Source organism: Temnothorax curvispinosus, unplaced genomic scaffold (genome assembly GCF_003070985.1).
Source record: "Temnothorax curvispinosus isolate PA1 unplaced genomic scaffold, ASM307098v1 QBEX01002449.1, whole genome shotgun sequence".
Classification (NCBI taxonomy): Eukaryota; Metazoa; Arthropoda; class Insecta; order Hymenoptera; family Formicidae; genus Temnothorax; species Temnothorax curvispinosus.
In genome coordinates, this window is record NW_020212229.1 from 114,784 (window position 1) to 140,586 (window position 25,803).

General features: G+C 38.8%; 3 protein-coding genes across 6 annotated transcripts; all 3 read right to left on the reverse strand.

Moving 5' to 3' along the window:
- Positions 1–756: 756 nt before the first annotated feature.
- On the reverse strand, positions 757–9,871 carry LOC112451655 (protein scarlet). 3 transcript variants are annotated; one of them, XM_025011422.1, is made up of 15 exons: positions 9,058–9,867; positions 7,458–7,583; positions 7,337–7,385; positions 7,198–7,247; positions 6,972–7,111; positions 6,741–6,911; positions 6,436–6,674; positions 5,743–5,938; positions 5,633–5,664; positions 5,419–5,524; positions 4,121–4,348; positions 3,896–4,031; positions 3,719–3,824; positions 2,138–2,238; positions 757–2,075 (listed from the first exon to the last, which is right to left on the reverse strand). In XM_025011422.1, exons 2-15 carry the CDS (start codon positions 7,570–7,572, stop codon positions 1,906–1,908), a joined length of 1,839 nt encoding a protein of 612 aa, XP_024867190.1. In that variant the 5' UTR covers positions 7,573–7,583; positions 9,058–9,867; the 3' UTR covers positions 757–1,905. The 3 variants fall into 3 exon arrangements, with proteins under 3 accessions (XP_024867190.1, XP_024867191.1, XP_024867192.1); XM_025011423.1 differs by lacking the exon at positions 4,121–4,348; XM_025011424.1 differs by lacking the exons at positions 757–2,075; positions 2,138–2,238 and adding an exon at positions 2,253–2,376 and having other exon boundaries at positions 9,058–9,871.
- A 1,274-nt stretch (positions 9,872–11,145) lies between these two features.
- LOC112451654 (protein white-like) lies at positions 11,146–17,598 on the reverse strand. Of its 2 annotated transcripts, none has more exons than XM_025011420.1 (10): positions 15,733–17,598; positions 14,177–14,414; positions 13,777–14,087; positions 13,370–13,571; positions 13,136–13,274; positions 12,736–13,072; positions 12,265–12,396; positions 11,911–12,139; positions 11,716–11,821; positions 11,146–11,640 (listed from the first exon to the last, which is right to left on the reverse strand). In XM_025011420.1, the coding sequence occupies exons 1-10, from the start codon at positions 15,862–15,864 to the stop codon at positions 11,367–11,369; spliced, it is 2,100 nt and encodes a 699-aa protein (XP_024867188.1). In that variant the 5' UTR covers positions 15,865–17,598; the 3' UTR covers positions 11,146–11,366. The 2 variants fall into 2 exon arrangements, with proteins under 2 accessions (XP_024867188.1, XP_024867189.1); XM_025011421.1 differs by having other exon boundaries at positions 11,148–11,640; positions 13,370–13,568.
- A 29-nt stretch (positions 17,599–17,627) lies between these two features.
- On the reverse strand, positions 17,628–23,227 carry LOC112451653 (phosphatidylinositol 4,5-bisphosphate 3-kinase catalytic subunit delta isoform). The gene is made up of 10 exons (XM_025011419.1): positions 22,511–23,227; positions 21,238–21,696; positions 20,724–21,161; positions 20,206–20,636; positions 19,834–20,121; positions 19,481–19,759; positions 19,081–19,350; positions 18,698–19,012; positions 18,148–18,610; positions 17,628–18,052 (listed from the first exon to the last, which is right to left on the reverse strand). Exons 1-10 carry the CDS (start codon positions 22,673–22,675, stop codon positions 17,921–17,923), a joined length of 3,240 nt encoding a protein of 1,079 aa, XP_024867187.1. The 5' UTR covers positions 22,676–23,227; the 3' UTR covers positions 17,628–17,920.
- Positions 23,228–25,803: the final 2,576 nt, after the last annotated feature.

A 25,803-nucleotide genomic window follows, 5' to 3' on the forward strand; every position in this document is an offset into this window, starting at 1 on the left:
ATTTAGAAATATATTCTCATAGTTCAAGGAAATCCACCAATCAGAGTCGACTATTCCCCTCTTCTTCCCTCTTGAAAAGAAATCCCTTTTAGAAAAAGATGAAGAGTGAGTTTAGCTAAATTTCAGTTTAAAGGACTATTGAAAAACTGGCCTAAGTTATTCACCAAATTAATAAATATATACATTAATACTAATAATATTAAATGTATTACTCAATTATATTATTCATTAATTCAATGAATAATAATTTCAATAACCTATAAAAAAATTCGTTGTCTCAAGAAAGTTTTTTAATTAATCTACGAAAAAATTCATTAATACAATGAATAAATCAATTATATTATTACGTAATATCAAAACACGTGGTCATAAACTAATGAAATCTAATGTATTACTCAGTTACATTATTCATTGTCTCAATAAAACTTTTTAATAAATCTATGAAAAAATTCATTAATACAATGACGTAGTCAATTACATCATTTCATATTATCAATAAACGTGATCATAAAGTAATGAAATCATTAATCAAATTAACGATTGCATGCATTAATAATAATAAAGTCGTACCGTATGCATGATTCAATTATATTATTCATTGACTCAATAAAGTTTTCCGTTAATATAATAAATCCATGACAGATTTTTCAATGTACATATTTATTGTTACAATAAATTGTAGTAATAGTTTAATATTCAAATTATTTTTTTATGAACTATAAAGCATTATGATAATAAATAAATAATTCTTTGGACCAATTTTAATGAATTTTTTATTTACAATGAATGCTTTTATTGCATTCATGTACAGTTTTGGTTCAGTGTGGCTTCCCTTAAGAGGATCCTGGAGTCACGGCAATTACCGACATTTCAGTTAAACCAATTTTCTTCGAATTGACTTTACAGAATGGAAAACCCGTTTACACGTTTAAAGTACGTACAGAAATCATGTGCGGGATAGTAAATTTCAGACTAAAATCTTAAGAAAAATATATTTAATACTAGTTTTGGTGTTGCACCTTTTGTACCTAGAGCTATATATCACTTCAAGGAAACGTTCGCTTATATACAAATTATATAGCTTATGTACATGTACAAATTGAAAATGTCCCGCACCTCGGACTAGATCGGAAAGAACAGCGTGGCCATTAAAACTAAGATTGAAAGCCTAATAAGAAAGATTTTTCATCCAACTGCTTTTATGCATATACACACATACAGTGTACATGACGTTGCAATCTGACAAGGGCAGATATATCGCAAATATCTCGTTAGATAAGGACATATATAGACCGGAACATAGAAAACGGTCAAAATTATCGACCCCGTCGGAGTTCGGTCGTGACTCTAGGATCCCCTTAAGGGGGAAACAACCCAAGTTAGACTTTAATCTTCTTCGATGACCGAATCGATGACCGAAAATCGGAAAACGCGCGAAATATTGACGTCAATTCGACTAATTATCTGGCTGAGAACAGCACACTTGTCCAAAAGCGGGACATAAGACGTCTAAAAGACGTCTTTCAGACATTTTTTAGACGTTTTACTAAAAGATGACTAAAAGACGTCTAAAAGATGTCGAAAAGACGTCTTATGTCCCGATTTTGGACATGATGCTGTCTGGGATACATTACGAAATTCAGCTATAAAAAAGTGAGTGCCCTTTTGTTTTTCTCGTTTCCTTCTGTGAACACATCTAGTTATTATGTATCGGTCATTTTAGTATGACTTCGACTGTCGCTGATGTGTTCGCAGATATGGCTTACGATGTGTTTTCTCGTCCCACACCGTTCTGTTCTTATATATTTTTTGACGCACAGAATATGTAAGCTGCTTATTTTACTATATATATTTTAATTTATTTTAATTTTATTCTAATTTTTCATCTTATGACTTTTGATCCGTTTATTTCGATCTGCATCGCCTCCACAAAAAGACATATGCCAACGAGTGGAAGATGATGTAAATGGCAGCCATGAGGGCGATATCGGGCCAGAAGTTGCGCTCATCAAAGTCGTAGCGATCCAACACCTCAGTGCCCTCGGTAAGGCAGGGTAGGTCGATCGTTTCGCAGGCTGTTCACAGGAAACAGATCCGTTATATGTCTCGTAAAGGAGCGACGCTCGATGAAACTCACATATATTATGCACGCCTCTCCATTGGATAATGGTAAGAGCTTCCGTGGAGTGCAGTAGCCAGGAGACGTATCTTATCCATCGCACGTATACGGGCAACGAGCTACCGATCGGGCATCAATAAAAAGAATTAAGGCTCCAGTAGTGTGATTCTGTAACTCGTTATGCAGTATCGCGCTGGGCTTTTTCCGCTAGAATCCCTCTAATCAAAGTCTAACCAACTTGCAGTTCTAGCATAATTCTGCGAGAGAAAAGGGATATATACATTCACTATTGCTTTCTCTTTGTTTCTATCTCTTTCTTTGTCTCTTTTCTATCTCTTTCTCTTTCTCTTGCTTTTGCCAAGAAATGGCGAACCAATCAAAAGTTGCTACCGTATGGCCAGACTCTGATTAGAGGGACTCTACTTTCCGTCATCATGTGAGTAAAATGAATGTAATACGAATGCAAGCTTATGCACAGATGCATGACTAGGGTTCGTATTACATTCATTTTATGGCTGTTTATTAACTGTCAAGGAAATAGTTTTCGGAATATTTTTGAAGTGTGTTGAAGTAATCTAAAGTGTTATTTTACGCAAATATCTTTTTATTTGTAAACGGCGCGCATAAATTCTCAGCGTGTCATTTCTCGCCTCTGACATCATGATCTCACATGATGATGGAAAAAGGCCAGAAGCCTTAAAAAACCCCGCGATTTAAAATTATAATAAAAAGAGGAAAAAATACGGTGGATCCCTGATAACGCAGGAAATATTTTTCGCGTTACATAAATTCACTTCATAGATTATACATACGTTACGTATGTATATAGAAATATGGTAAATATTGCGTTTAACGGAGCAACGAGACATAAACTTTAGTACTGCAGGACATAGATTGCTAATATATCTGATAGCTAGCAGAATGCCGGCAGTATTCCAACAATCTGAACATGAATATGCAGCAAGATTCCTATATTATTTTCTAGCAGCACGATTTGCTGCCATAATATGTAATCGTAGAAACGCGGCAAAAACCGTGCACAACGTGCCGTCACGATCTGCCATCAAATAATGATATCAGATTCTGCTAGATTTTTGTTTCATCTCTATCACATTATCTGACACGGCAGATCATGCTTTGCTACTGCCAAAATTATCCCATGCAGTATAGCATGCAGCACATGGTTTTGCAAAGCTTGCTTTTAGCAGAATTGGCCATCTTGGCTAATATAAAATTAATTATATATTATACCTATTTACACTTGGTAATAATATACTATTTATCTTAGAAATAAGAAATTTGTTAATATTTATTATCTGTTGGAATTATCCACAAATACATTCCAACATCGTTTTTTGAATAATGACTATGTAAATAGGATAATGGATTAGTGTTTCGTTACATATGTATCTAATGCGTTAGACAGGGTTGGTTTACCGCGTTACCGTAATTTTTCTGTTATATGAATCCATGTTATATACGAGTACCACATTATATAGGGATCTACTGATTCAGAATATCTGCGAAACGCACAAATGTCCATAACAATCTTAAAACTTGGTAGAAATGTAGAAATTTAGATGGAATAATCGTAAATACCCGAGCTTAATGAAAGGTCCCATGGTTATCATAAGAACGTAATCGAAGGGCACCAGATATGCCATCGCCAGCGGCACGCTCTGGTAGACAGACGAGAAGAAACACCCTGAAACGTAAGAGTTCGCATAAACGGACACGTAATCTGTCGCTGGTATTTGAACAGATGGAAACGCTTACCGCAAGCAGTAGACACATTCATCGTGAATATAACTACCAAGATGGTCAGACCGAGAGCGTCCATTGCGGGACGCAAACCTGCCAGCCAATACATTATTACGGTAAACAGCATCGGTTCCATCAGCAATCCAGGCACCTGAAAAACTCAAAAATGTTCTCGCAAATCGAGAATCGCGTACACGACTCATCGGTGCCTGCGTGGACCGATTGGAAAATTGGACTCACCAGCGATATCATTCGCGCCAGGTAATAAAGATGAACGGAATACATGCCCGCTTTGTACTCTCGAAGAAGAAGCGGCAATTCCTGCGGAATCAACGCCAGGGTCGCGTACATAGGGAAAAACGCGTTTTCGCACACTAGAAGATATATAACACCATCCACAGCCTGAATGCCCAATTGATCAAAGTCAATGGCGCCTACGAAACACAGGCCGGCGGTTGTTGCAATGGTCTGCAACTCGACTCATTATTAACTTCCGTATACGCATCCAACAAATTGTTCAATCGGTTCCTCGCACGCAGTGAGTCAATTATGTAACTTAAAACGATGTGAATAAAATTATAAAAGTGAACAAATTTACTAGATTTTGACAAATAAAATCGTAGATACTCTAGCGGAAAAATTTTTACAACTTACAACACGCCAAAACTACGTCATAACTACAACTTTTTGCGTAAAAGTCTTCGGGATAAATACGCCGAAACAACAACTTACTATGAAAAACTGAGCCGAAAATACAACTTACTGCGCTAAACTGTACCGGAGCTATAACTATCTACGAAAAAAGTGCAAGATTTAGAACATGTTTGTAGATACCCCGATAGGAAAAGATTCATAACATTATATGACGAAATCGGGATGAAATTGGAAATACTGCAATGATCATATTATATGATAATTCTAGAATAAAATGCGGTTTAGTTATATTTTTATAGAAGTTTTCAGTCAAAATTTTGGTTTAAAAAAATGGGGTGCGACAACAGGCACAGTTCCTCTACAAAAGTTATCTTGCCTTACTTGTTTCCATTTTTGGTCAAAGTCTGAAACAATTGTTAAAAGTCGTACTTTTTTTAGAAATTTGTAATTTCTATGAAAGTACAACAAATGACTCCGTGCACCTTTTCATTTCCCATCTATGTCCGAACTATGCCGTAGAAACCAGTAGTTTAGCATATAGATATTTCTATAATTTGTATAGAGAAACTACAGCTAACTATATATTTTTGCAGAAGCTAGGTTGTAACTCATTTTAGATGGTTGTATAAATTTTCTACAAAAAACTACAACTTTTTAAAATATGAATGAGTTGTAAATTTTGGATACTTTATTGTAGAAAGTTATAATTTATTGTCGGAATGGCATACTTTCTTATAGTTTTTTTTTTGCCAAAATATTTTAGTAAATTTCCTCACTTTTGTAATTTTCACCGTTTCAAGATACATATAATCGATCCTCAGATTTATCTTAAAATTCAAACAATACAGGGATACACTTATTAGAACATCCTACCGATCACTCACCACTTTCTGCAGTATCCTGATCAATTGCACCGAGGGATCGCGCAGAACTTGCAGGAATCCACGATGGATCAGCCAGTAGAGCCGCAACCAGCTGCGCGATTCCACGCTGAATTAAATATAACAACGTGCGTAAATATAACTAAGTCATCGAATTTTCTTAGATACTTTTGATATTTGAACTGTTATCAAATTCTTTTGCGTAGAAGACACTTACAAGGCACGCGACTCGCGAATATTTTTTTCGATCTGAAACAAAAAGAATTCTTGTCGTAATTTCCTTTAATCGTCAATCGTTAACATCTGTTTTCGCAACAATTTGCTTACGGGGGACTGCAAATGAGCGGTATCAAGCTCCTGTTGCAATATAACGTCGATTTCGTTGCCGACTTCGCTCGTGAGAAATGCGTCGCAGATCTTCTGCGCGACTCTTCCGCTACCATCCGCATCGCTGGGTGCAATCGCTAGAGTCGCCACCAGGAAATCGGCCGGATTATAATTGCATGGACACTCGTAGCCTTGGCTATGGATGACAATAGCAATAACAAGTGTGTTTCAATGAGTGTTTCAATCTAACATGTTCTAAAGCGGCATTCTTTCAGAGTGGTGATCTCTGTTTGGACACCGCTCGATTGGACACGTATTATGCTAACCCAATTGTTGTGTGTTTTACAGAAATTCTAATTAATACTATAAAAATAGTATAAAAAATTCTGAGATATTTTTCTACAGATCAGAGACCAAAATTGAACATGAAATGTAATTGTGGAAGGAAAAAGGAAGAATTGCATAAGACAAGGATATCAATACGCTACGAAAATTCTATAGCCGTGCCATAAATTCTATCTCTAAGAAAAATGGATTTATTTCATAACTAAAATAAAAAGCAATGTGCTTTTCTCGTAAAAAAGCAATATCGCGTTTTCTCGATGTTCCAGAATGACGATGTTCCAGAACTTGCTTGAATTAATCTAATGAAATTACAATTTGTCTGCTTCGTGTTCGAATGATGAAACATACCTGGAGAAAAATTGTATTGCTTGCGTACTGGTACCGGCAAACGCCACTCTACCACCGGCTAAAAGGATTATGCGATGGAAACTACCGAAGATGGTGGAACTCGGTTGGTGTATAGTACATAAAACCGTGCGGTTCCTCAACGCAAAAGTTGTCATATGCGACACGAGAACGCCGGCCGAATGCGCGTCTTGTCCCGTTGTTGGCTCATCCAGGAACAGTATGTCAGGATCCGTCAGCAGCTGGAAGGAACAACGGGAATTTGCACAAGACGCTGACTAATTGTAAGATAACATACGGATACGCACCTCGGTAGCAAAAGCAAGCCTCTTCTTTTCTCCACCCGATAAAACCTTGCCGTCATCACCGCCGCCGATGCGAGTGTCGCGTCTCTCGATCAGACCGACATTTCTCAGCAAACAATCAATCTTGAGACGAATGTCCGCGGTGTGCATTCTCCCGTCTAATTTCATTCTAGCCTGATGAAGATTGTTAAAGATGTAACGCGCATAACTTGGATTCGGAAAACGGAGTCTTACCATAAACCAGATATGTTCGAGCACCGTCATTGTCTCGATGAACATGTCTTCCTGATGCATAAAGCCGCTGTGACGTCTCATGTACGAAGAGCTAGCTGATATGCCATTGACGCGAACATCTCCATGCACCACAATGCCGGCTGCCAATTCAAGTAAAAAGCTAAGCTTTGAACATCTCCTTTTTCTTCTTCTTTTGAAGATTTAATTATACAAAAATTCTACCTACATTCTGCGCGAAATGCCAATGCTGTCATCAGTGAGCTTTTTCCAGCACCGCTGGAAAATGAGGGTGGAGAAAAAATAGTTTCGATTACAAACAATATGCTAGTTGATCTATGCAATATAATTGATCGCGGATAATTTACCTGCCGCCTAAGATCGCGGTGAGTTCGCCAGGCCGAACGACACCTCGGACTAAAAAAGCGACTGACATTATCGTATTGTTTTATTTTACATTACACATGAAAAATAATATGTTTTAAATACCGTTATTGATGAGCTGCTTGCTTACGGTGCGTCGGTTCTGATCCATCGCGTAAACGGATAAGTTTTGCCAAGAAAGCATCGTGATATGTCGTGAAGCATCGAGCTTAACGTCCATGCTGTTTCAGACTTGATAAGAGAACACAAAAAAATAAAAACATAACTCTTTTCTCAATTTTCTTTTTTCAGAGAAAAATGGAAAAATTTTTAAAGCATTTTTATTTCATATAATAATTGTAAAATTTAAAAAATTATAGCGATTATAATTATTTTCGTCTTTTTTAGCAGACTTTTTTAGCTATAATTTTTTAAATTTTTAATATTTTTTTATGATTCTGCTTCAGACGATAGCCACACTCAAGTAGATTAAGAATTCTTTTGCTTTTTTGTTTCAGATAACTACAACGGCTGCAATCGTGGTCACCGTTTTTTCGCGGCGCTCCAAAAAAATGGCTGGCACGAGCTTTAATAACAGATATAAAATTTTGAAAAAATTTGTATGCACTCTTGAAATATAGTAAAATATGTGAGAAAAGTTGTTCATCAATTGACTTTGTCGTTTTCCTTTTAAAAATTATTTATTTTTAGGCCCTGTCACACTAGGGAAGCCTCTTAACGACAGTTTCGGTATCGTTGCGCAGGTTTTTTACCATGTATAATACCTGCGCAACGATACTGAAACTGTCGTTAAGGAGTTAGAAAATACCCGTACAGATTTCAAAACACTTGTCATATTTACAAAATATGTACGTAAACTCGGAACGACTGTTTGCGCAGATAACATGTAAAGCTGCGTCCGTAAATGCTCAGCAACAGATATTAAATTTGTTTCAAGCAACGGATTTATTCAATATTCGTCACATTTTTACAGCAAGGAGGTTTTATTGTGTAAACAGTTTACATATTGTATTTGTTTCCACTAATAATATATATATTATTACTACAAGAGCATCATATGAATTCTAGACGGAGCTACAATTTATGTTTACGCAATATGTTTGTAGCAACAATACATAAATTGTTTTTAGCAATATGTTTACATGATTTTTCACACTATTAATTTTGCTATAATTATATAATTGTTTTATATATCAACTCTGGTTGATTAAAAATTTATCAACACTTTATATCTTATTTGTATTATTTAGTATGCTATCTAGTTAAAGTCTATATATCTTTATGCAATAAATTATCATTTATGTAATTGTTTATTTGATAAACCATATTTCAACTGTGTCAAAAATATAAAATAGTACGAAATTATAAAAAATTTAGATTATGCATATATACGCATAAAAAATGTGACATTTGTTTATTGACCTAATAAGAATTTCAACTCAATCGTCATCTTTACTGATATTTTATTAGAAAGTTTAAAACTGTTAACAACGCCGAAATATAAAAATATGATGGAATCTTATTTTGAAGATAATATAAACTCTTAAGTTTTTAAGATATTTTTAATATAAACCTTAAAAACAGAGTTTATATAATAAGACTTTATAAAATGTTAAATTAAACTTGTCTATCATATCTGATGTTTAGAGTATTCAGACTATAATGCTCCTATTCTCGAGTAAAAGATGATACGTATAATACATACCGCCGTTATCTTGATAATGACAAGGACAAAATGGCCCGCCGATGCACAACAATCCGTAGCTTGGAAACTGCGCGTTTACGTGTCTGTAGAAGAATGAGAAACCGATAAGACGTGTCATGAAACGAAGATTGACACTGAAAGTACGAGTCTCGCTGCAGGCGTCACGTTTGCTTCTCGTCTCAACGCACGTAACTCTACCACCACTCGATACACCTGATGCACTTTGCCTGCTTGTTACCCTTCTTCGCCTTTCTTTGCAACCGAATATCAGACACGCACGCATTCACGCAGTGCAAGCAGCAATATTGGGGAGACTCGTCTAAGTTTATCGATCGCGAATAACTCGTGTATATATATACAAATGCATACATTTTATCTTTTCTCAGACGTAAAATATTAAATATTAATTAATGATGACAACACAAATTCTATCAGTGAATTAATCGAATTATTATTAGCTTTTAAAATGCGAAATTATTGCGATTGTTGCAGAGGGTGTGAAATTTCTCCAACGATATTGTGAGATTAAAGACGAACAATACCGTCACACAATACGTGTGCGTATAATGATCAAGCAAACACGGTAATCGACGCTCGCGAATCGATAGCTCATTCGCGGATGCATAAGTAAGCGCGTGGACACCCATCCGAGGCTTTCTTCAAAAGTACTCTCCGCACCGTAGTAAGCATTCGTGACTCAGAAGACTCGTGGTAATCGAAAACCGAAACCCTATATGTACGTCGAGCGAGACAGACGAGCGGCCAGTTCAGACCGATCTTATTTCGCTATTGGAATTATTGTACGTTTGCTTTTTAATGATCGACATTAGTAGCGGCAGTAACAGTAGCTCTTCCTCGCCCCTGTGTCTCATATCGCGTTGCCTGCTTCCAGGCGAATGACAATCCCGGCAAGATCTTCGATTCGCGGACCAATAGCGGTATCGCGAGATCAAGCGGATAGATATTTCTAGATCTCGGCGTTCTATTTTTTTTTCTCTTATATTATGACACACTCGAAGATCTCCCGAGATTGTTTCTCATATCCCTGTACCGTACATGCGGTCGCACGGTATATATTGCAACCGGTTTGTAATGATATCTAGATGCGAGCGAAAGAGTGGTCAGCTTCGATACAGGAAACACCGACACGTAGGTAGTATAGCTGCACCGCGCGTTGTTTCGTCGAGGCACATATTTTTCCAAGTTCCTATTACGTATAGCCTTTTTTGCGGTCACCACGCGTCAACATCGATATCCTTAACGACACTCACATGAATATATTTATTAATTATCACATTTGTAAATTTCCAAATTTGCCCATTATATAGTCTAAGAGCTGACGACACTTTTGGCCAAGTGATTTTGTATAAAATACAATTTTTCGTTTTAACCTGCGTGGACGACTCTCCTTTGATAATCCGAACACTTGGCTGGCCGCACCTGGGGAGTTTAGAAGTACGCAGGTGAGAAAAAAAAAACAGATTTTCAAGTTATAGTATAAGTCTTAATTTTTATCGGATATTGATAAATAATTGGTCACTCAGGAACATACAAATAAATTGCCAGTTCGATTGCTCGGGAGAATTAATCGCCAGGCTTAATTATAAATAATTAAAAATAATTATTTTCAAGTCATACTATAAGAAGCCATCGTCAGATCCCTCCGCCAGCTTTGTGCATTTTCAATAATTTTTTTAGAGATGTTGCCACCAAAATTTTTATTTGGCTTTTTTTGGGTGGTATGTGTTAACACTATACTTATTAGTAAAAAAAATCCAGCTTTTATAATATGACTTGAAAATAATTATTTTTAATTACTTATAATTAAGCCTGACGACTGATTCCCCCGAGCAATCGAACTGGTAATTTATTTGCATGCTCCTGAGTGATCAATTATCAATATCCGATAAAAATTAAGACTTATACTATAACTTGAAAATCCGTTTTTTTCTCACCTGCGTACTTCTAAACCCCCCAGGTACGATCAGCCAGGTGCTCGGATTATCGAAGGAGAGTCGTCCACGCAGGTTGGAAACGGAAAATTGTATTTTACAAAATCACTTGGCCAAAAGTGTCGTCAGCTCTCCGACTATTATGTAAATGTATACTATATAGTTGTAAAATTTGTTTATTGTAAATATTTTTTTGGCGTAGGCACTACTAAAGTCAATACACCAAGACAGACAATTTTATTAAAATTGTTTATTAAAAATACACGCAGCATTAGAGCAAACTACTGGTTCTTGTATATAGATGTCTTGACGTTTAAAATAATAAATGGATAAAGGATAAAGATGACGATGACAAGATTAGTGTGAACGGCAAGTTTTTGACAGTAGCGCGAGAAAAGCTAGAAAGCGGAATGCGACAATAAGCGCGAACAAGCAAAGGATGTCCATCCAGAAGTCCTCTTCTTTGAAATTGAAAGTTTGGAGAATCATGTGTCCCGATTTTGGACACGTCACGTTACTTCTGGTGCACGCTACAGAATCGATCTCTGACCATTGGTTGATCAAAAGTGCCTCGTTGCCGTAACGAAACCAAGATAAATATGAGAACCACACGAAGTAGGACGGTACAGACCTGTTACACGCGGAAAAATCAGTATTTCAGTTAGCATTTTAGTTATTATTGATCGAGACGATTTGAAATACTCACGCTGTATTTAGAAAGAAGCCACCGAAAAGCAAGAACGGTATTATGACTGGTGGACCGACGGAGAGGGCCATAGATACGCTGTTGCTGATACAAGATATCAAATAGCCTGTAAAAGGAAAGACAGCGATTATTTAAAAAAAAAAATTAATTACAAACGACGCGCGCGATGCGTATGTTTCGTAAGCTCTCGATTACCAAATGAAGTCGACACGTTGGCTACGAGAGCTACTACAGCAGTAGCGATAAAGAAGTGCTTTACATCTGGATAGAGGCCGATCATAGGATAAACGACAGCGGTGAAGATCAGCGGTATTGCTAAGAATATCGGTGCTTCCGCTAGAGTCTTGCAGATGAAGTAGACGTCGGTGCGATACATACCATTTTTGTGCTCGCGAAGAAATATCGGCAATTCGGCGCAGAACACCTGTACACAGCACGGATATAGTTTAGCTTTGTTGAACGTTCTCTCATGCTGTTTCTGATAATTATCGGAACCAAAATTGCAAGTGTAACTCGATTGTTTATATGTTTTACGTCTTAAATTCTCACGTTAATGACTGCAAAGACATTCTGAAAAGTCATATTGGTGAGGAAGATGAATAGGGCACCGTTGATGTTCATCACGCCATCCTGATCTATTTGCTGGCCGAAGTAAATAACACCGATCAGCAGCGAGACCATCTACAACAGAAAATTCGAGTTTGTTCTTTCATAACTGTTCTTTGCCTGTTTTTATGCGTCCTTGCCAATGACATGATCATTCGTGAACGCGAATAAGCGTCAAAAAGGGGGTTAAAATAAAAATTATTTCATTCATACATCACTAAGGCGATGAATTGTACATAATTACGTATTCATGTAGATTCACGCGATATTATTAGGCAACTAAGATTTAGTTTTGACCGTAAATGGCCTTTTCTTTAGATTGATAAATTATATTTTATTAATCACGAGCAGACTGTATTTTAATCTTCTCTTTCGTTTTGTAACTAGATTAATAATGTTGGAGGGGAAACATACGATCGTTTGTAACAGGCGAACTTTAATGAGGATCGGTTCCTTAATCACTGACAGCCAGGATCGCCACAGAACCGCGCGAAATTGTTCGCACCAACTCGCTTTGTAAACCGATTGGCCGAAATTCTTGGAGTATTTGAACCGTTTGAGGGTATCCTCGAATTCGCCGTGGACGGCTTCGACCTTTAGGGCGATACTCGCACCGTATTCGCTTCTCCGGAAAGTATCGCACGTCGTTTCGATGGCGTGTCTACAAGTTAACTCGCGTCCCGGCACCACGGCCAACACTTGCACGAAGAAATCAGCAGGGTTGTAATTGCTGGGACAGGCGGCACCGAGCCTGTGAAACAAAATGTAAATTTAAAATGGTTTAGAAATAAAGCTTTTTAATAAGTGAACTTACGTCTTGAAGAAAGTGCAAGCCTGCGCGGCTGTACCCATGAAGGCGACTCTTCCCTCGGCCATCAACAGAATCTTGTCGAACATAGCGAACAGCTCCGAAGAGGGCTGATGTAAAGTCGCAACGATTGTTTTACCACGTGCTGTTAAATCGTTTATTTATTAATTCTTTTTAAACACTGAATGCAGAATATAGCTTTACTCGTAGAATAAAAATCTTGTATCGGCTCAAACTCACCCGCCAATGCTTTCAGAATGGAGACAACCTGATGAGCCATGAAGGAATCCAAGCCCGACGTCGGCTCGTCGCAGAACATCAACGGAGGATCGGTTAATACCTCGGAAGCGAAGGACAACCTCTTCATCTCGCCTCCTGAAAGGCCCTTCACCCTGCCGTGTATCCCAATCACAGTGTTTCGACATTTCGAAAGAGCGAGCTGCTTTCAAAAAAGATGTCATTAAATGTATACATCCTGTGAGTGGATAAAATAAAACTGAAGCTGAAGTTTAACAGTTTAACCATTTAATAATAAGAGCAATTAGCAAGCGAAAGATCTTCTGCTAGTTCTAGTATTTTCTCACTTGCATTTTGCATGTAATAATTAAAGATATCTCCTGATACGTTCAACAACATGATCGAACTACCTCATCAATGACCTCGCTAACTCGCTTAATTCTCTGGTTACGAGGGATTTGCCGATCCATCCGCACTGCCGCCTGGAACATTAAATGTTCCATAACGGTCAGCGTGCCAACAAACAGATCGTCTTGTTGAACATAGGCCATCCTCGACGTAAGGATACCCGGCGATATTCTTTGGCCGTTGGCAGCCATCAAACCGGACGCAGATAGTCCGCGTGTTGAACGGAACGTCAATGCGTTCAACAAAGTTGTCTTGCCTGCGCCTGACGCACCCATGATTACGAGCAGCTCGCCAGGATAAGCCACTCCACATACTAGAATAATTTATTTCGAAATACAGTGAAAACTAAAACGTCGCAAATACATAAAAGATAAGCGAAAAATTTCGTTTCTTTTTTTTTACCATCTTTTAATATGTGTTTCTGCGCGACGGATTTTCTAGTCCTAAACATCAACCGATCCCAAATTCTGTCATTTTTCACACTATAATACACGTTTACGTCGCTCCACGTGTACGTAATATTGTTGCCAAAATTTTCGTTGTTGAAATCTACGGTTGTCGAAACGTTCGAAATCGATTTAAGATTAAAGGAGGTCTCCGCCGTGATTCCGCCGTGCAACGTATCTCTTTCATTACCTTCCTACAACGATTATAAACGTTTTTAATTTTATTTCAGTGTAGATATTAATGTATTGAAACAGGTACATCTTTACTAGTGTTTTTTCCATTGTATGTAAAGTATTTGGAAGTTATCGAATATTTTTTTAACTCCTTGACTGTCAACGACGAAAATATCCACAAAGATAAAACTGATCAAAAGTCCTCTCATGATGGGAATATCCGCACATTAAAAAAAAATACTTGAGTGGCGGAACAATTAGAAGGGGATACTATATTTTTATGTTTATGGGGTCGCTTAATTCAAATCTAAAATCACAATTACAAAATTAAAAATAGCGGATCTAATATGGCGAACCAAAAATACAAAAAATTGTTTGATTAAAAATTTAAATTTAAAAGTTTTTGAAACCGCTAATTTCAAATTTAAAATAAAAATTCAAGAATTCAAAATGGCAAATTCAATATAATGGGCACTACGGTCTTGATAGAGACTAACTCAAAATATAGTTCAATTTGCATAAAAAATTTTGAAGGGTTTTTGAAGCCGCTGATTCCGTTTTGAAAATTGAAATTTGTTATTTCAATTAAATTACAGATTCAATATGACGGTCAACAAATTTAAAATATCGTTCGGTTTATATAAAAATTTATTTATAAGAATTTTTATAAAAATATTTACGTTTAAAATATAAATCTAATTTTTTAAAATCAAATCTAAATTTTAATAGAAATTTAGATTTAGCGACTCAAAAAAAATTCCCAGAAAGTACCTTTTCATAGTTTTATTAAATTTGTCAAGAGCATTTTTGGCCCACAAGCATTTTTTCCCCTAATAGTCAAAGATTTGAGTTCAGTATAATTTCTCTTTAGTTAATTTCGAAACGCTTTTTTCTTTATAAAAATATTGGAAAACCTATCATTTATTGCAATCTTTCCACTTCCAATCTCTAACACTATTAAAAACTAATTTATCAAAACGCTCATTACTTTCAATTGTTGATTATTCGAACCTTGGTATTTAATAATTAAAAAAAAAAGTACTCCTATATAATTATACACTATACTACACTATACAAATAATAATCGATCAGAGAATCGAAGCCATAGACATGAATATCGTCTGCGCTGAGTTTAAGGTAACTTTCAGGGATGTATGAGAATAAAATATTTACGTAAGGTAAGATAAAAGAAAACGTGCGATAATGCGTTCCAATTAAAAATTATTTTTATCACAGGATATTGCTGCATCAACTCGGATTCGTGTTCGTTCATACACTGCATTGGGAGGACACGATAATTATATCACATGACATAAATATCTTGCTTGTTGTACTTACGAAAGAAATTGTATGATAAGTGACTCTTTGAGTCTTACTGACGGAAGATACCGACGTCGTAGCTATCAACGGCTCCGTTTCCTCGGTAGCCGTCATTTTCTTATACTTCCGCTGCTCGTCTTTCCAACGCATCGACAGGTACACTGATTAAAATACGGCGGACTCTAATCTAATAATGAGTAGAATGCTTTTCCGCAATAATTCGCATAATGATTCGCATAATCTTCCAAAACGGTTACAATTAAAGAAAATTCAGACTTCAGAGTTGGTTTTATTTACAACAGACACTGATCAATACAGAAAATTTATCCACGTTTTGTATAAAATTACATGTTCTGTTACTGTTACGAGACGATAGAAGAAAAATTGCCGATTGCAAGTGATTCTTGCCCGAGATGGTGTAACGGAAAATACGCTCGACGAACGGAGCCGGCTTCTTTTCCTCCGGATTGCGGTATCGCGGATGTGTGTACACCTGCGTATGACGTGAAAGAACATGCGTATATACGCGTGTAGAGAGCGTGGTTGAAAGAACGTATGCCCCTCTCCATCAGTTCCCGTATTGCATATTTACAGCCCTATCTACGGCTCTGATAGGGCCGCCGCGCAAATCCGTCTACAAAGAAATCAAAAGCAGCACTGAGAAATAAAATTCAGAGACTTGAAGATGTACATACGTGTATTATATCTATAATGTTATGTGTATAAAGTTTTCGTTTTCTCTCGTTTATCTCTCGACAATTTAAATATAATGCGCTAGTAAGATGATGATGATATGGATATGTGCAGCATTGACGCAGTCTGCAACATTATTTTTTTCTTTCTAGTGTATTAGAGATCATTATCTTATCTTACATTGTGAGGATCGCGCGTGCGGTCGTGCGTTTTAGAGCCGTTTTAGAAAGCATAGCGGTCTATTACGTAGGACAGCGCTGAAGTATGAGTGGCCCTATTGATTTAACTATCGCTTAATATGTGGATAATAATAATAATAATAATATATTGCGGTATATTTATCAAAATATATATCTCTCGTAGTGGCTTTTTTTCATTATTTTCACGTATATATATTTCAAACACGACATCACGCGTGATAGTAATTAAGAAATTTTACTAGTTTTACCAGCACGAAACGTATCGCTATTTTTTTTTCGTTAAACGAGATACAAGTTTTTAAATATAAACGTAAGAAAACCACGGGAAAAAAATATCCTCGGTCGACGGAGCGTATTTACACGGATCGGCAATTAATTCGCAGGTCATTCGCGCAATCATATTTAATGGAAATATTCGATTATTTCAATTAAAATCGTCCCAGGCCGATCACTTGGTCATGATACTTTTACTGTTACGGGCAATTTCACAAAATAGATATTGCTTTGGATTATCACACTGTCGTTATCAATGGTACGTAATAAATCATATCATCCGTTATCTGAACGATCATCAAATCTTTTCGCTTTTTCGAATTAAACAACGGCGCATGTCTTTTCTTGTTACGTTTGTGATCAATCAAATACAGCAGATACCTAGCAGTTTATTGTTGCAAGTAATATTCGCATGTATATCATACATATACCATCACAGGCTTTCGGCGTATCGTGACAAACAATTTTAGAATAATATCTAACTTAACGAGGTTTAATTGACTAATAAAATGAAAATAGTTTTACAAGATTAACTTTAACAATTTAGAATCCATAGAATTCCATCTTAAATTGAGTTTCAATCAAGGAGAACTTAAAAGAATTTTGTTCAATTGATATGTACCGTACGTCCGTGATTTAAAAAAGTATCATATTGAACGTAGGTACCGACTGCTTGTGCTGCACAAAGTAGAGCTCTAAACTGTACAAATGTATCAGATTCTCGAGAAATCATTCTACTAAGTCACCTCTCGATAGTACAAGTCCTATCACGTTGACACTAGCAGCAACGATCGCCTTATACAGTCTCAAATACTGATTATAGTCGTCGATTTCCAATCTTGACGACAAGGCCTGTCAAAAGCGACAGCTTTATTTCTTTTTTTTCCAGTCTTAGACAAGCGGCCAAACGTGACACGCTTGCCAAGTATGTCAGCGTACATCTTAACATTACAATTTGTAACGCGACGTAAAGTCCGATGACGTCATGACAGCATTCTTGGATGCGTAGGATCTCTCACGCTATCGGCGATTGTTGCTATTCATGTAGTCTTATTGTTCTTGGACATGTTATGCGACGCCCAATTCAACGACGTTTTCCACGAGTTACAGAGGGCCTCATCAAATTTGCTTCTAAAATGTTTTTGTGCCTCACTTTCGGACATTTCTAGGACCTATGAACACATTTAAATGCATTATTTGAATGTACCCATTTATAATAATATATATCGTCTTAATTGTATATTAATGCATCTGAATGTCACTGTACCAAGGTATCTCTAAGATAATTCAGATCTTTTTCCGACGAGAGTTCAGGCAGCCCGGTGGATATCATCATAGCGAATAGAGACAATATAAGTCCTCCGTGCTGGCGTAGAACCAAAAAGGCTTGCTCGCAATGATTCTGAAATCTTTGAAACTCGGCAGCGTGCCCTTTCTTCGTTTGACCCTTATTTATGACGTGTACGAAGTCATTGGTCAGAACGAAGGGTACTCGTTCGCGTCTGAATCCAAATTTCTCCTTAAAGTGACCCAAAATGTGACCAAAATCGACGTGAAACAGTTGTCCAGTCTTTTTAACCATTATATTGTCAGAATGTCTATCGGCTATCCCAAGAACGTACGTCGCCACACAGTAACCTGCACAACTCAAAGTAAATTCCTCGATTGCTTTATTCAACGCCGCTTCCGTGTGGTTATGATCCTTTAGCCAAGCTAATAAGGAACCTCTCCTGTAAATATAGACAAAGAAGTTGTAAAGAAGTCTCACCGACACGTATTTGTCAAATTATATCGATATTTCGTAACGCGTTATTTACCTGAAGGCCGCCGTTGCGGAAAACGTGCCCTTTTCCTTCTGAATGTTTGCGATTGTTTCCGCATTTAGCACCACCTCTATCATCCCGACTCTGTTCTCCGTAGATATGCAACCGTATGGATTCATACGTAAATCCAAACCTTCCTTCTTCCAGATCTTATCCATAATACGTAGCATCTGAAGCGTCAACATGTCTTGTCTTAAGTCGTCTCCGTGTTTGAGGATTAAGTAAACATCTTCGCCAAAAGGATCACTATTCTCGAAAACCAGCCAGAGCGGACGCATCTTACTGTCCATTACACGGCATTTCTCAATTCTAAAAGAATAGAAGATATAAGAAATGTGTGAAAAATAACATGTTTAACGAGTGAGAATAGTAAGCACTTGATGTGATTCCATCTAAAACTCGGATCGAGAGGATTAAGAACGTCGGATATCGCCTCCTGGCAATGCGCTTCCTGGATAATGTCCAGAAAGCCCTGAAGAGCCGCCTTGCGATCCTTCTTTTGCTTCACTTGTTGCGAAACACTCCTTAATTTTTCCAAACATTTCATCTGCTTAAATAATGATAGCATATGCTGTTGGCTTCCTCTGCAATATGCTTCCAGTATGAGACCAAACCGAACGGATACAGCGCCAACCTGCATTTCTGACCTAATACAATTTTCGAAAAACAAATAATGAGTAAATCGTAAATTATAAAATATAAGGAATAACACGAGAGACTCCATTGTAAATTATAATAAATTGGCACAAACAATATCACGTAAAAAATGTCACTGACCTGAGATGCCAAAATAAAAAATGACCTATCCTCTGATTATTAAGTGCCCGCTTTAAGAGAAACTCTGTCAAAGGACACGCCAAATAATTTTCATGTTTTAAAGCTTGAGCCAGCTGCAATAAGTAAAGACTGAGATCGTCGTCGGTAACGTCTCTTAAACAGCGAACGGCGAAATTTCTGACGTTTTGATCAGCATAAGCGTAGTCTAACAACTCCAACGCTTTCTCTACTGGCAGTTTTGGCCATAGTTGTACGAGCGCCGTGGCCTCCGCAACTTCTCTATAAGTGTTTACAAATTTTTGTTTTGTCATCTTGTTAGCTTTATACAAATAATCAATCAATTAATTTCTTACCTATGATCGTTCCATTCGACACATTGTAATAGTTTAGCCAAAAGTGTCGGAATTTCGCGAAGACAATGATGCCTCAACGCCCACATCGTCTTCTTCTCTTGTTCATGTAATTCGTGCAGCGGATCCCTATCTGCTAGTAATCTCAATTGTTCCAATTGTTGACTAACATCAGACTCCTGATTTAATTCGTCTTTACCCAAGCGCTCATTAGATTGTTCTCGCAATGATTCGGCATATTCCACCATTTTTTCTGGCGTAGGATAGAGGACGCATTGATCTTTTCCATAACTAGAAAATAATAAGCACATATAATGCATAACGTAATGTACAGATACATTACATCACTTTCTCAACTAGAAAATAAATAATTACTTTGGAAATGTTAACATGAGAGCAGCTGCCCTGTCTATGTGTGGATTGGAGACTACTGTTCCAAGAGGATGAAGCAAATCATCATTTTGTATATCCTCCGCATATGTCCATGTGTATAATGTCATAGCACCCGTTTTTAATTGGGACTTGAAGTCATATATCGTCGTATTCGCCCAACATAAAGGATTTATGAAGAACTCTTGCTTTGAATCCCTAATCAGTTTCCTGCTTTTTAAACCCTTCGCAGTTTTACTGATTTCGTATAATACAAAGCACAGTCGTGCCATCCGTGGTATATCCCTGACTTTAATGTCGAATTTGAGAGTTTCTTCCCATTCACAACTACCATCGGAACTTACAATAATTTCTTTGGTTTTCTGACTTTCGCAAAGAGATTTTCCACCGTGAAAAAGGCCAGCTTGCAGTCCAATCTGTATATACAAAAGAAACAGAAATTAGACAAATTTCAAGTAATCTTATTTCAAAGTGTCGTATTTCAAAGAAACACTGAAGCATACCTCTACAGTACGGTGCGCGGCATCACAGTTAAGTCGAGAAATTCCATTCACGGTGAAAATAAAAGGTTCTTCAATTTTCCACACCGAGATATGCTTGCCCTTTTTACGTAACGTTAACGTAGAGGACGATGGTTTCGTACGTTGCAATGTATCCACGTCCGGATTGTCGAAAGCGTTATCTTGGTCCACAGGTACACTCTGTTTGCTGAGCGTAACCAGCGTAGGCATGATATCTTTCGCTAAGCAATCTTGAATATAGCCAAATTGTATGAGCGGAATATTATCGCCGATCAAATACTCTTCCTGCCCGCAAACTTTAAGCGTAAAGTCGCTTGGTAGTTCGCCGCGAGTCTTCAGAGTATTTGCCCTTTTGTTCAGGATTGCTTCGAGCAGTTCAGGAGGCGTAGTAGTATGCGCTATTTGAAAAGTAAACGATGCCTGCAACAATGTCAATTTAAATGAGAATTTGTCCAAACGGTAGTTCCAAATTCCAGATGAAATAATTTTGCCTTACCTCCGAATTTTCGAATTTAGTAACTAAAACGATATTTCCGTCCTTCAAACGGGTCTCAATATTCTTAGGTACAGTAGGCGTCGGCGCTATTCTCGAAGGAAACTGATAACGCACTTTTTCCATCCAGCATCTCTTCTGTCTACTTAACGCCACGTCGTCCCCCAAGAGCCGCATCTTCCATCTGAAGTCGTTGACCTCGGAATTTTTCAAGGCGGCAAACTCGTGCAGTCCTTTACCGATCAGGACACCAATTTGCGAGTCTAAGTTCCTATCACTTTTTATACCCTCACGTTCTATAACTTTTAATACCGAACAAAAGGGTTTTATATCACAGAGACGTCTTGTTTCATCCCGCAATTCTTCTATCTCTGCATTCGAGTTAATACACGAAAATACATATGACGGCGCGTCTTTCAATGTTCCGTGAAGAGGATACTTGCTAGCCTCGTCCCACAGATCCTGTCAAGTATCAGTCAGTTTATATTTCTGTATGTTTATGTAGCAACCCTTTAACTGTGTGACTTGGAATACTTCATACGCATTGACCTATGAATATTTATTTGTGCTCACAATGTAAAATATGTATGTATCTATTAAATAGTTGCAAATTTTAATAAACATACAATAAAATAAACTCTATATCAATGTTTTTATTAGAACAACGTATGTGTCCCTGAATATATCTATTATTGTTAAGTTACTGTAAAATAAATACATTTCTGTTTTTATACTATACAATAGCGAATTAGTGTGCTTGCACTAGCGTACACTGAATGTGTATTAAGACTTGTTCTTAGTCAATTCTTATATTTATAGATCATCTTAAATACTTTCTGAAATGCTTCTTAGCCAGTAAAATGATCTATGAAGCATCCATACAGATTGTTTAATTGGCTAAAAAGTTTTTAAATGTGTATTTAAGCAATGTTAAATATAAGAACAGATTATAAACAAGCTTGGTGCGCACTAGTGCAAGCGCTCGAATTTGCTAAGGCTGCGTTCTGATATTCACTGTCAGTACCGAAAATCTAATAGTGTGTCATATATGTGACATAAAATATAGATTTTTAGTGACAGTAAATATCAGAATGCAGCCTAAGATGCAAAATGTAACCTTTTATTTTTTTTCATTCAAGCACACATTTCTGCCATGTGGTGGCAATCACATGCAAATATGCATTCCGCTGGCACAGTCAAAAGGTTAAAAGGGAAAGAGAAAGAATGGTTGTTTTTTTCCCCACAGAGATACATTGTATGCGCAATGTATACTCACCTCCTTGATCTGATCTAAGGTAATATTGCGATTGATCTCAAACGGTATGACAACACCGTTTGGCATCAGGCACGTGAGTTCCACCACTGCGGGCTCGTGCGCGTCCCCGGGCCGCTCCGCCCAAAAGTTATATTTGTATGCATTCGGTATATTACCGTGCACCATGATGGACAACAAAATCGGTACTCCGTCAGGCACAAGTTAACACGCACGTACGGTGGGCGAGCACCACGTACGTCAGGATTCCCTCACATCACAGGGGGAGACGGAAGCGTTATCAGAGACATCTCCTAAACCGTTCATGTTGCACGACGAAACCGCGGCACATCCTGCCCGTTTGCGGTAGGAAACAAAACGGATGTCGTAACTGGTCGTAACGTCGAGGGTACTCGCTGGGTACGTTGCTGTTTACTCCGAATTACGACACAACCGTGAGGCGCTCTCTCACTCTCTCCCTCCCTCCTTCCCTCTCTCACCACGCACACACACATATACATACGCACACACACGCACACTCACTCTCTCGGGGGGGACTTCGCGCGTCCTCGCGCCACGGGTGTCGCCTCTCACATTTGCGACGTGGCGCAAAAAACGCGTCTCAACTGGCGCATCTTTTTAAACAGGACCGATGCTTTGTACATTTACGTGCCAAGATACAAATAACCATTATCGTCTACACGTAATAACAATGCACGATTCCGCCATTATTTACCTCGCGTTCAACCAGCGACCATGTGATATAAAAAGACAGGTGTAGCATTTCCAAGGATGCGCAGTCGTCAATGGCCGCGTTCAGCAGACACAACTGTTGAGTTCGTCTTATCAACACTCTGCGTTGATTGGTTGGTTCTAAAAGTAAGAGCCAATCACGTTCGACTGCTACTGAGCGGCTTGGTCTGCTGAACGCGCCCATTTTCTTTGACCAATCAGAAATTTATCCGAAATGCAAGAAGGAACATGGCTCCTTCCATGAAATAACAAGGCCAGAGAGAAACCTGAGAGAGGCCATCCCGGTCTTTTTCGTGTGTTGCTGTGTTGCATTTTCCGACGCGCCGCCTGAGAAAGTGCAACTCAACTACGTCGTATCGCTCGGTAACCGCACATGGTTTGCGTCCGTGCTAATGGTTCGTGTCTGAACTAGCCAGCTGGAGGGGATATTATTCTGGCCGCGGCGGCCGCGCGCTCGGCCGGCCCGGGAGTTGCATCTAGATCTGATTGCACCTGTATGATATTTTTACCTTATTTTATATTATATTTTTTTTTACTTTATTTTATATTATATTTTTTAAATATAGATAAATCGCGCAAAAATATCTGTTCCGCGTAAACAGCCACCGTCGCCTCGATATCCCTCACGTACTGACTGTTACTACGTTTACGCGAGCGTTACTTCTGTAGTAACTTACGATACGTCCGTCGCGTAAACGGGATTTTGTAGTAACTTACGATACGTTACTCCGCGTAAACGAATGATATATCGTAAGTTACTACAGAAGTAACGCTCGCGTAAACGTAGTATGAGGGAGTTACGTAATCGCCAGGCTAAGGGCCAAAGCACATATGACAGTCGTAGTCGTGGACGTAAGTAACGCACAAGCTTTGGCGTATCTTGATTTGTCAGGTCGAGGACTACGACCGTCGTATATCGCTACGCCATGTTATGTGCTTTGGCCCTAATGATCACTACGTGTTCGCGATATATGTATATAACACTCGCGTTTCGAGAGACAGCTACGTCGACCAGACACCACCGAGACAGAACGCAGAACGTAGAATACAGCCAGTTAAACCTGTGAAAGTTAACGAAAGATTCGGCATACGTTGTCTTTTATTGTTCGTTGAAAGTTTTCGGTATTTTTGAACCGGCCGCGGCCGCGCGCGTAGGCCGTGACGTCATGCGCCGCTCCGCGCCGCCGGCGCGGCGGATCGATACAGTGACGGTGACGGTGATGTAGTAGGCAGTGTAGGCACCTGCGCAGTCCGTACTAGCGGCGTGACCGTTGAACTCGAAAGCTCCGTACCTCGAAGATCGGCGCGTTTTCAACGTTGTTTCTGGCGATGAGCGGACTTGTCACTTGTTTCCGTCAACGCTCGGAGTAGTGTTACCTGCGTGAGTGACTCAGTTATCATTCTTCCGAGGAATCTCGCACCGGTAGGAAGTGTTTGTGCTTCGCGCGCGCTCGTCACCGACGTCACCGTGCTTCGTGCTGTTTTCGGAACGCGCTCGTTTCGGTGATTGGCATTCCTGCTTCCTCGTTTCGCGGGCCGCGGGAATACGCGATACGCGATCGAGTACCGCGCGCCGTGTGCCGTGTGTGTAAAACAATTTAGAGTGTATGAGGTGTTTATCGGAATGAACGTGTCGCGCGACGCGCTCACTCGAGACGTCGAGGCGGAGGTATGTATGAACGACTTGCTTTGCAGTTTCGCGCTGTGATATTCGCGAGTGACAGTCGCTCCTCCCGCCATGTCTGGATTCGCGAAGAACGCTGACGTGCCGGACGTGTCGTGTGATTTAGCTCCGATTCTCTCCGTAGGGAAAAAGGGCTGAGAGATATTGATCGTGTCAAGTGATTCCGGTGATTCGATCGGTGATAACGGAACGCCGCGATACATCGCCCGTTCGTGAATGCTTCATAATCTCGATTTACGAGTTTGGTAACGTATTGTGCGTGCGATATTTAATTTCAACAGCGTATCTCTGATTGACGAAGTGCGTGTCTTTATTAACCGTCCGCTCGACTTGCGTAGTATCGCGCCAAGTTGCCAACATCTCGGAACATTTCGTCGCCCATTATTACGTCGCCCATTAACAACGTAACGCCGGTAACGCGGTGATGAACGCGGAACGACGCGGAGCACGCGGCGTCGCGACTCCTTCAAATTTGCATGAAAAATTCATGTTACCCGCTTTTATATTACAGAGAAAAGTACTTTTCCTTCCCACGGGTACGACCTTGGCGAGGTGGGAAGGCTCCAGTACCCAGTACGAGGATTTTACCCAAGCAAAACTCTTGTTCTGCTTGGATAAAAATTCAAAGACGGGGAAGCTAACGTACCCTCGTCCGCCGATTTAATTGAATGAACGAACCGCAGCCGGTTCGTCGCGTTTGCTTCGGGAGTGCCGTTCAAGTAATCGGACTAAAGGACTTTTCTAAACGGGAGTGCCGTACAGTATCGCGCGAGAAAGACTTTTAATGAAATTAGTCCGCGCGCGATTGTAGTTTATTATCCGCGAGTGTTTCTCGCGAGTGTCCTGTGCGGTGAGACGATGAAGCCTAAGTATCCCCTGA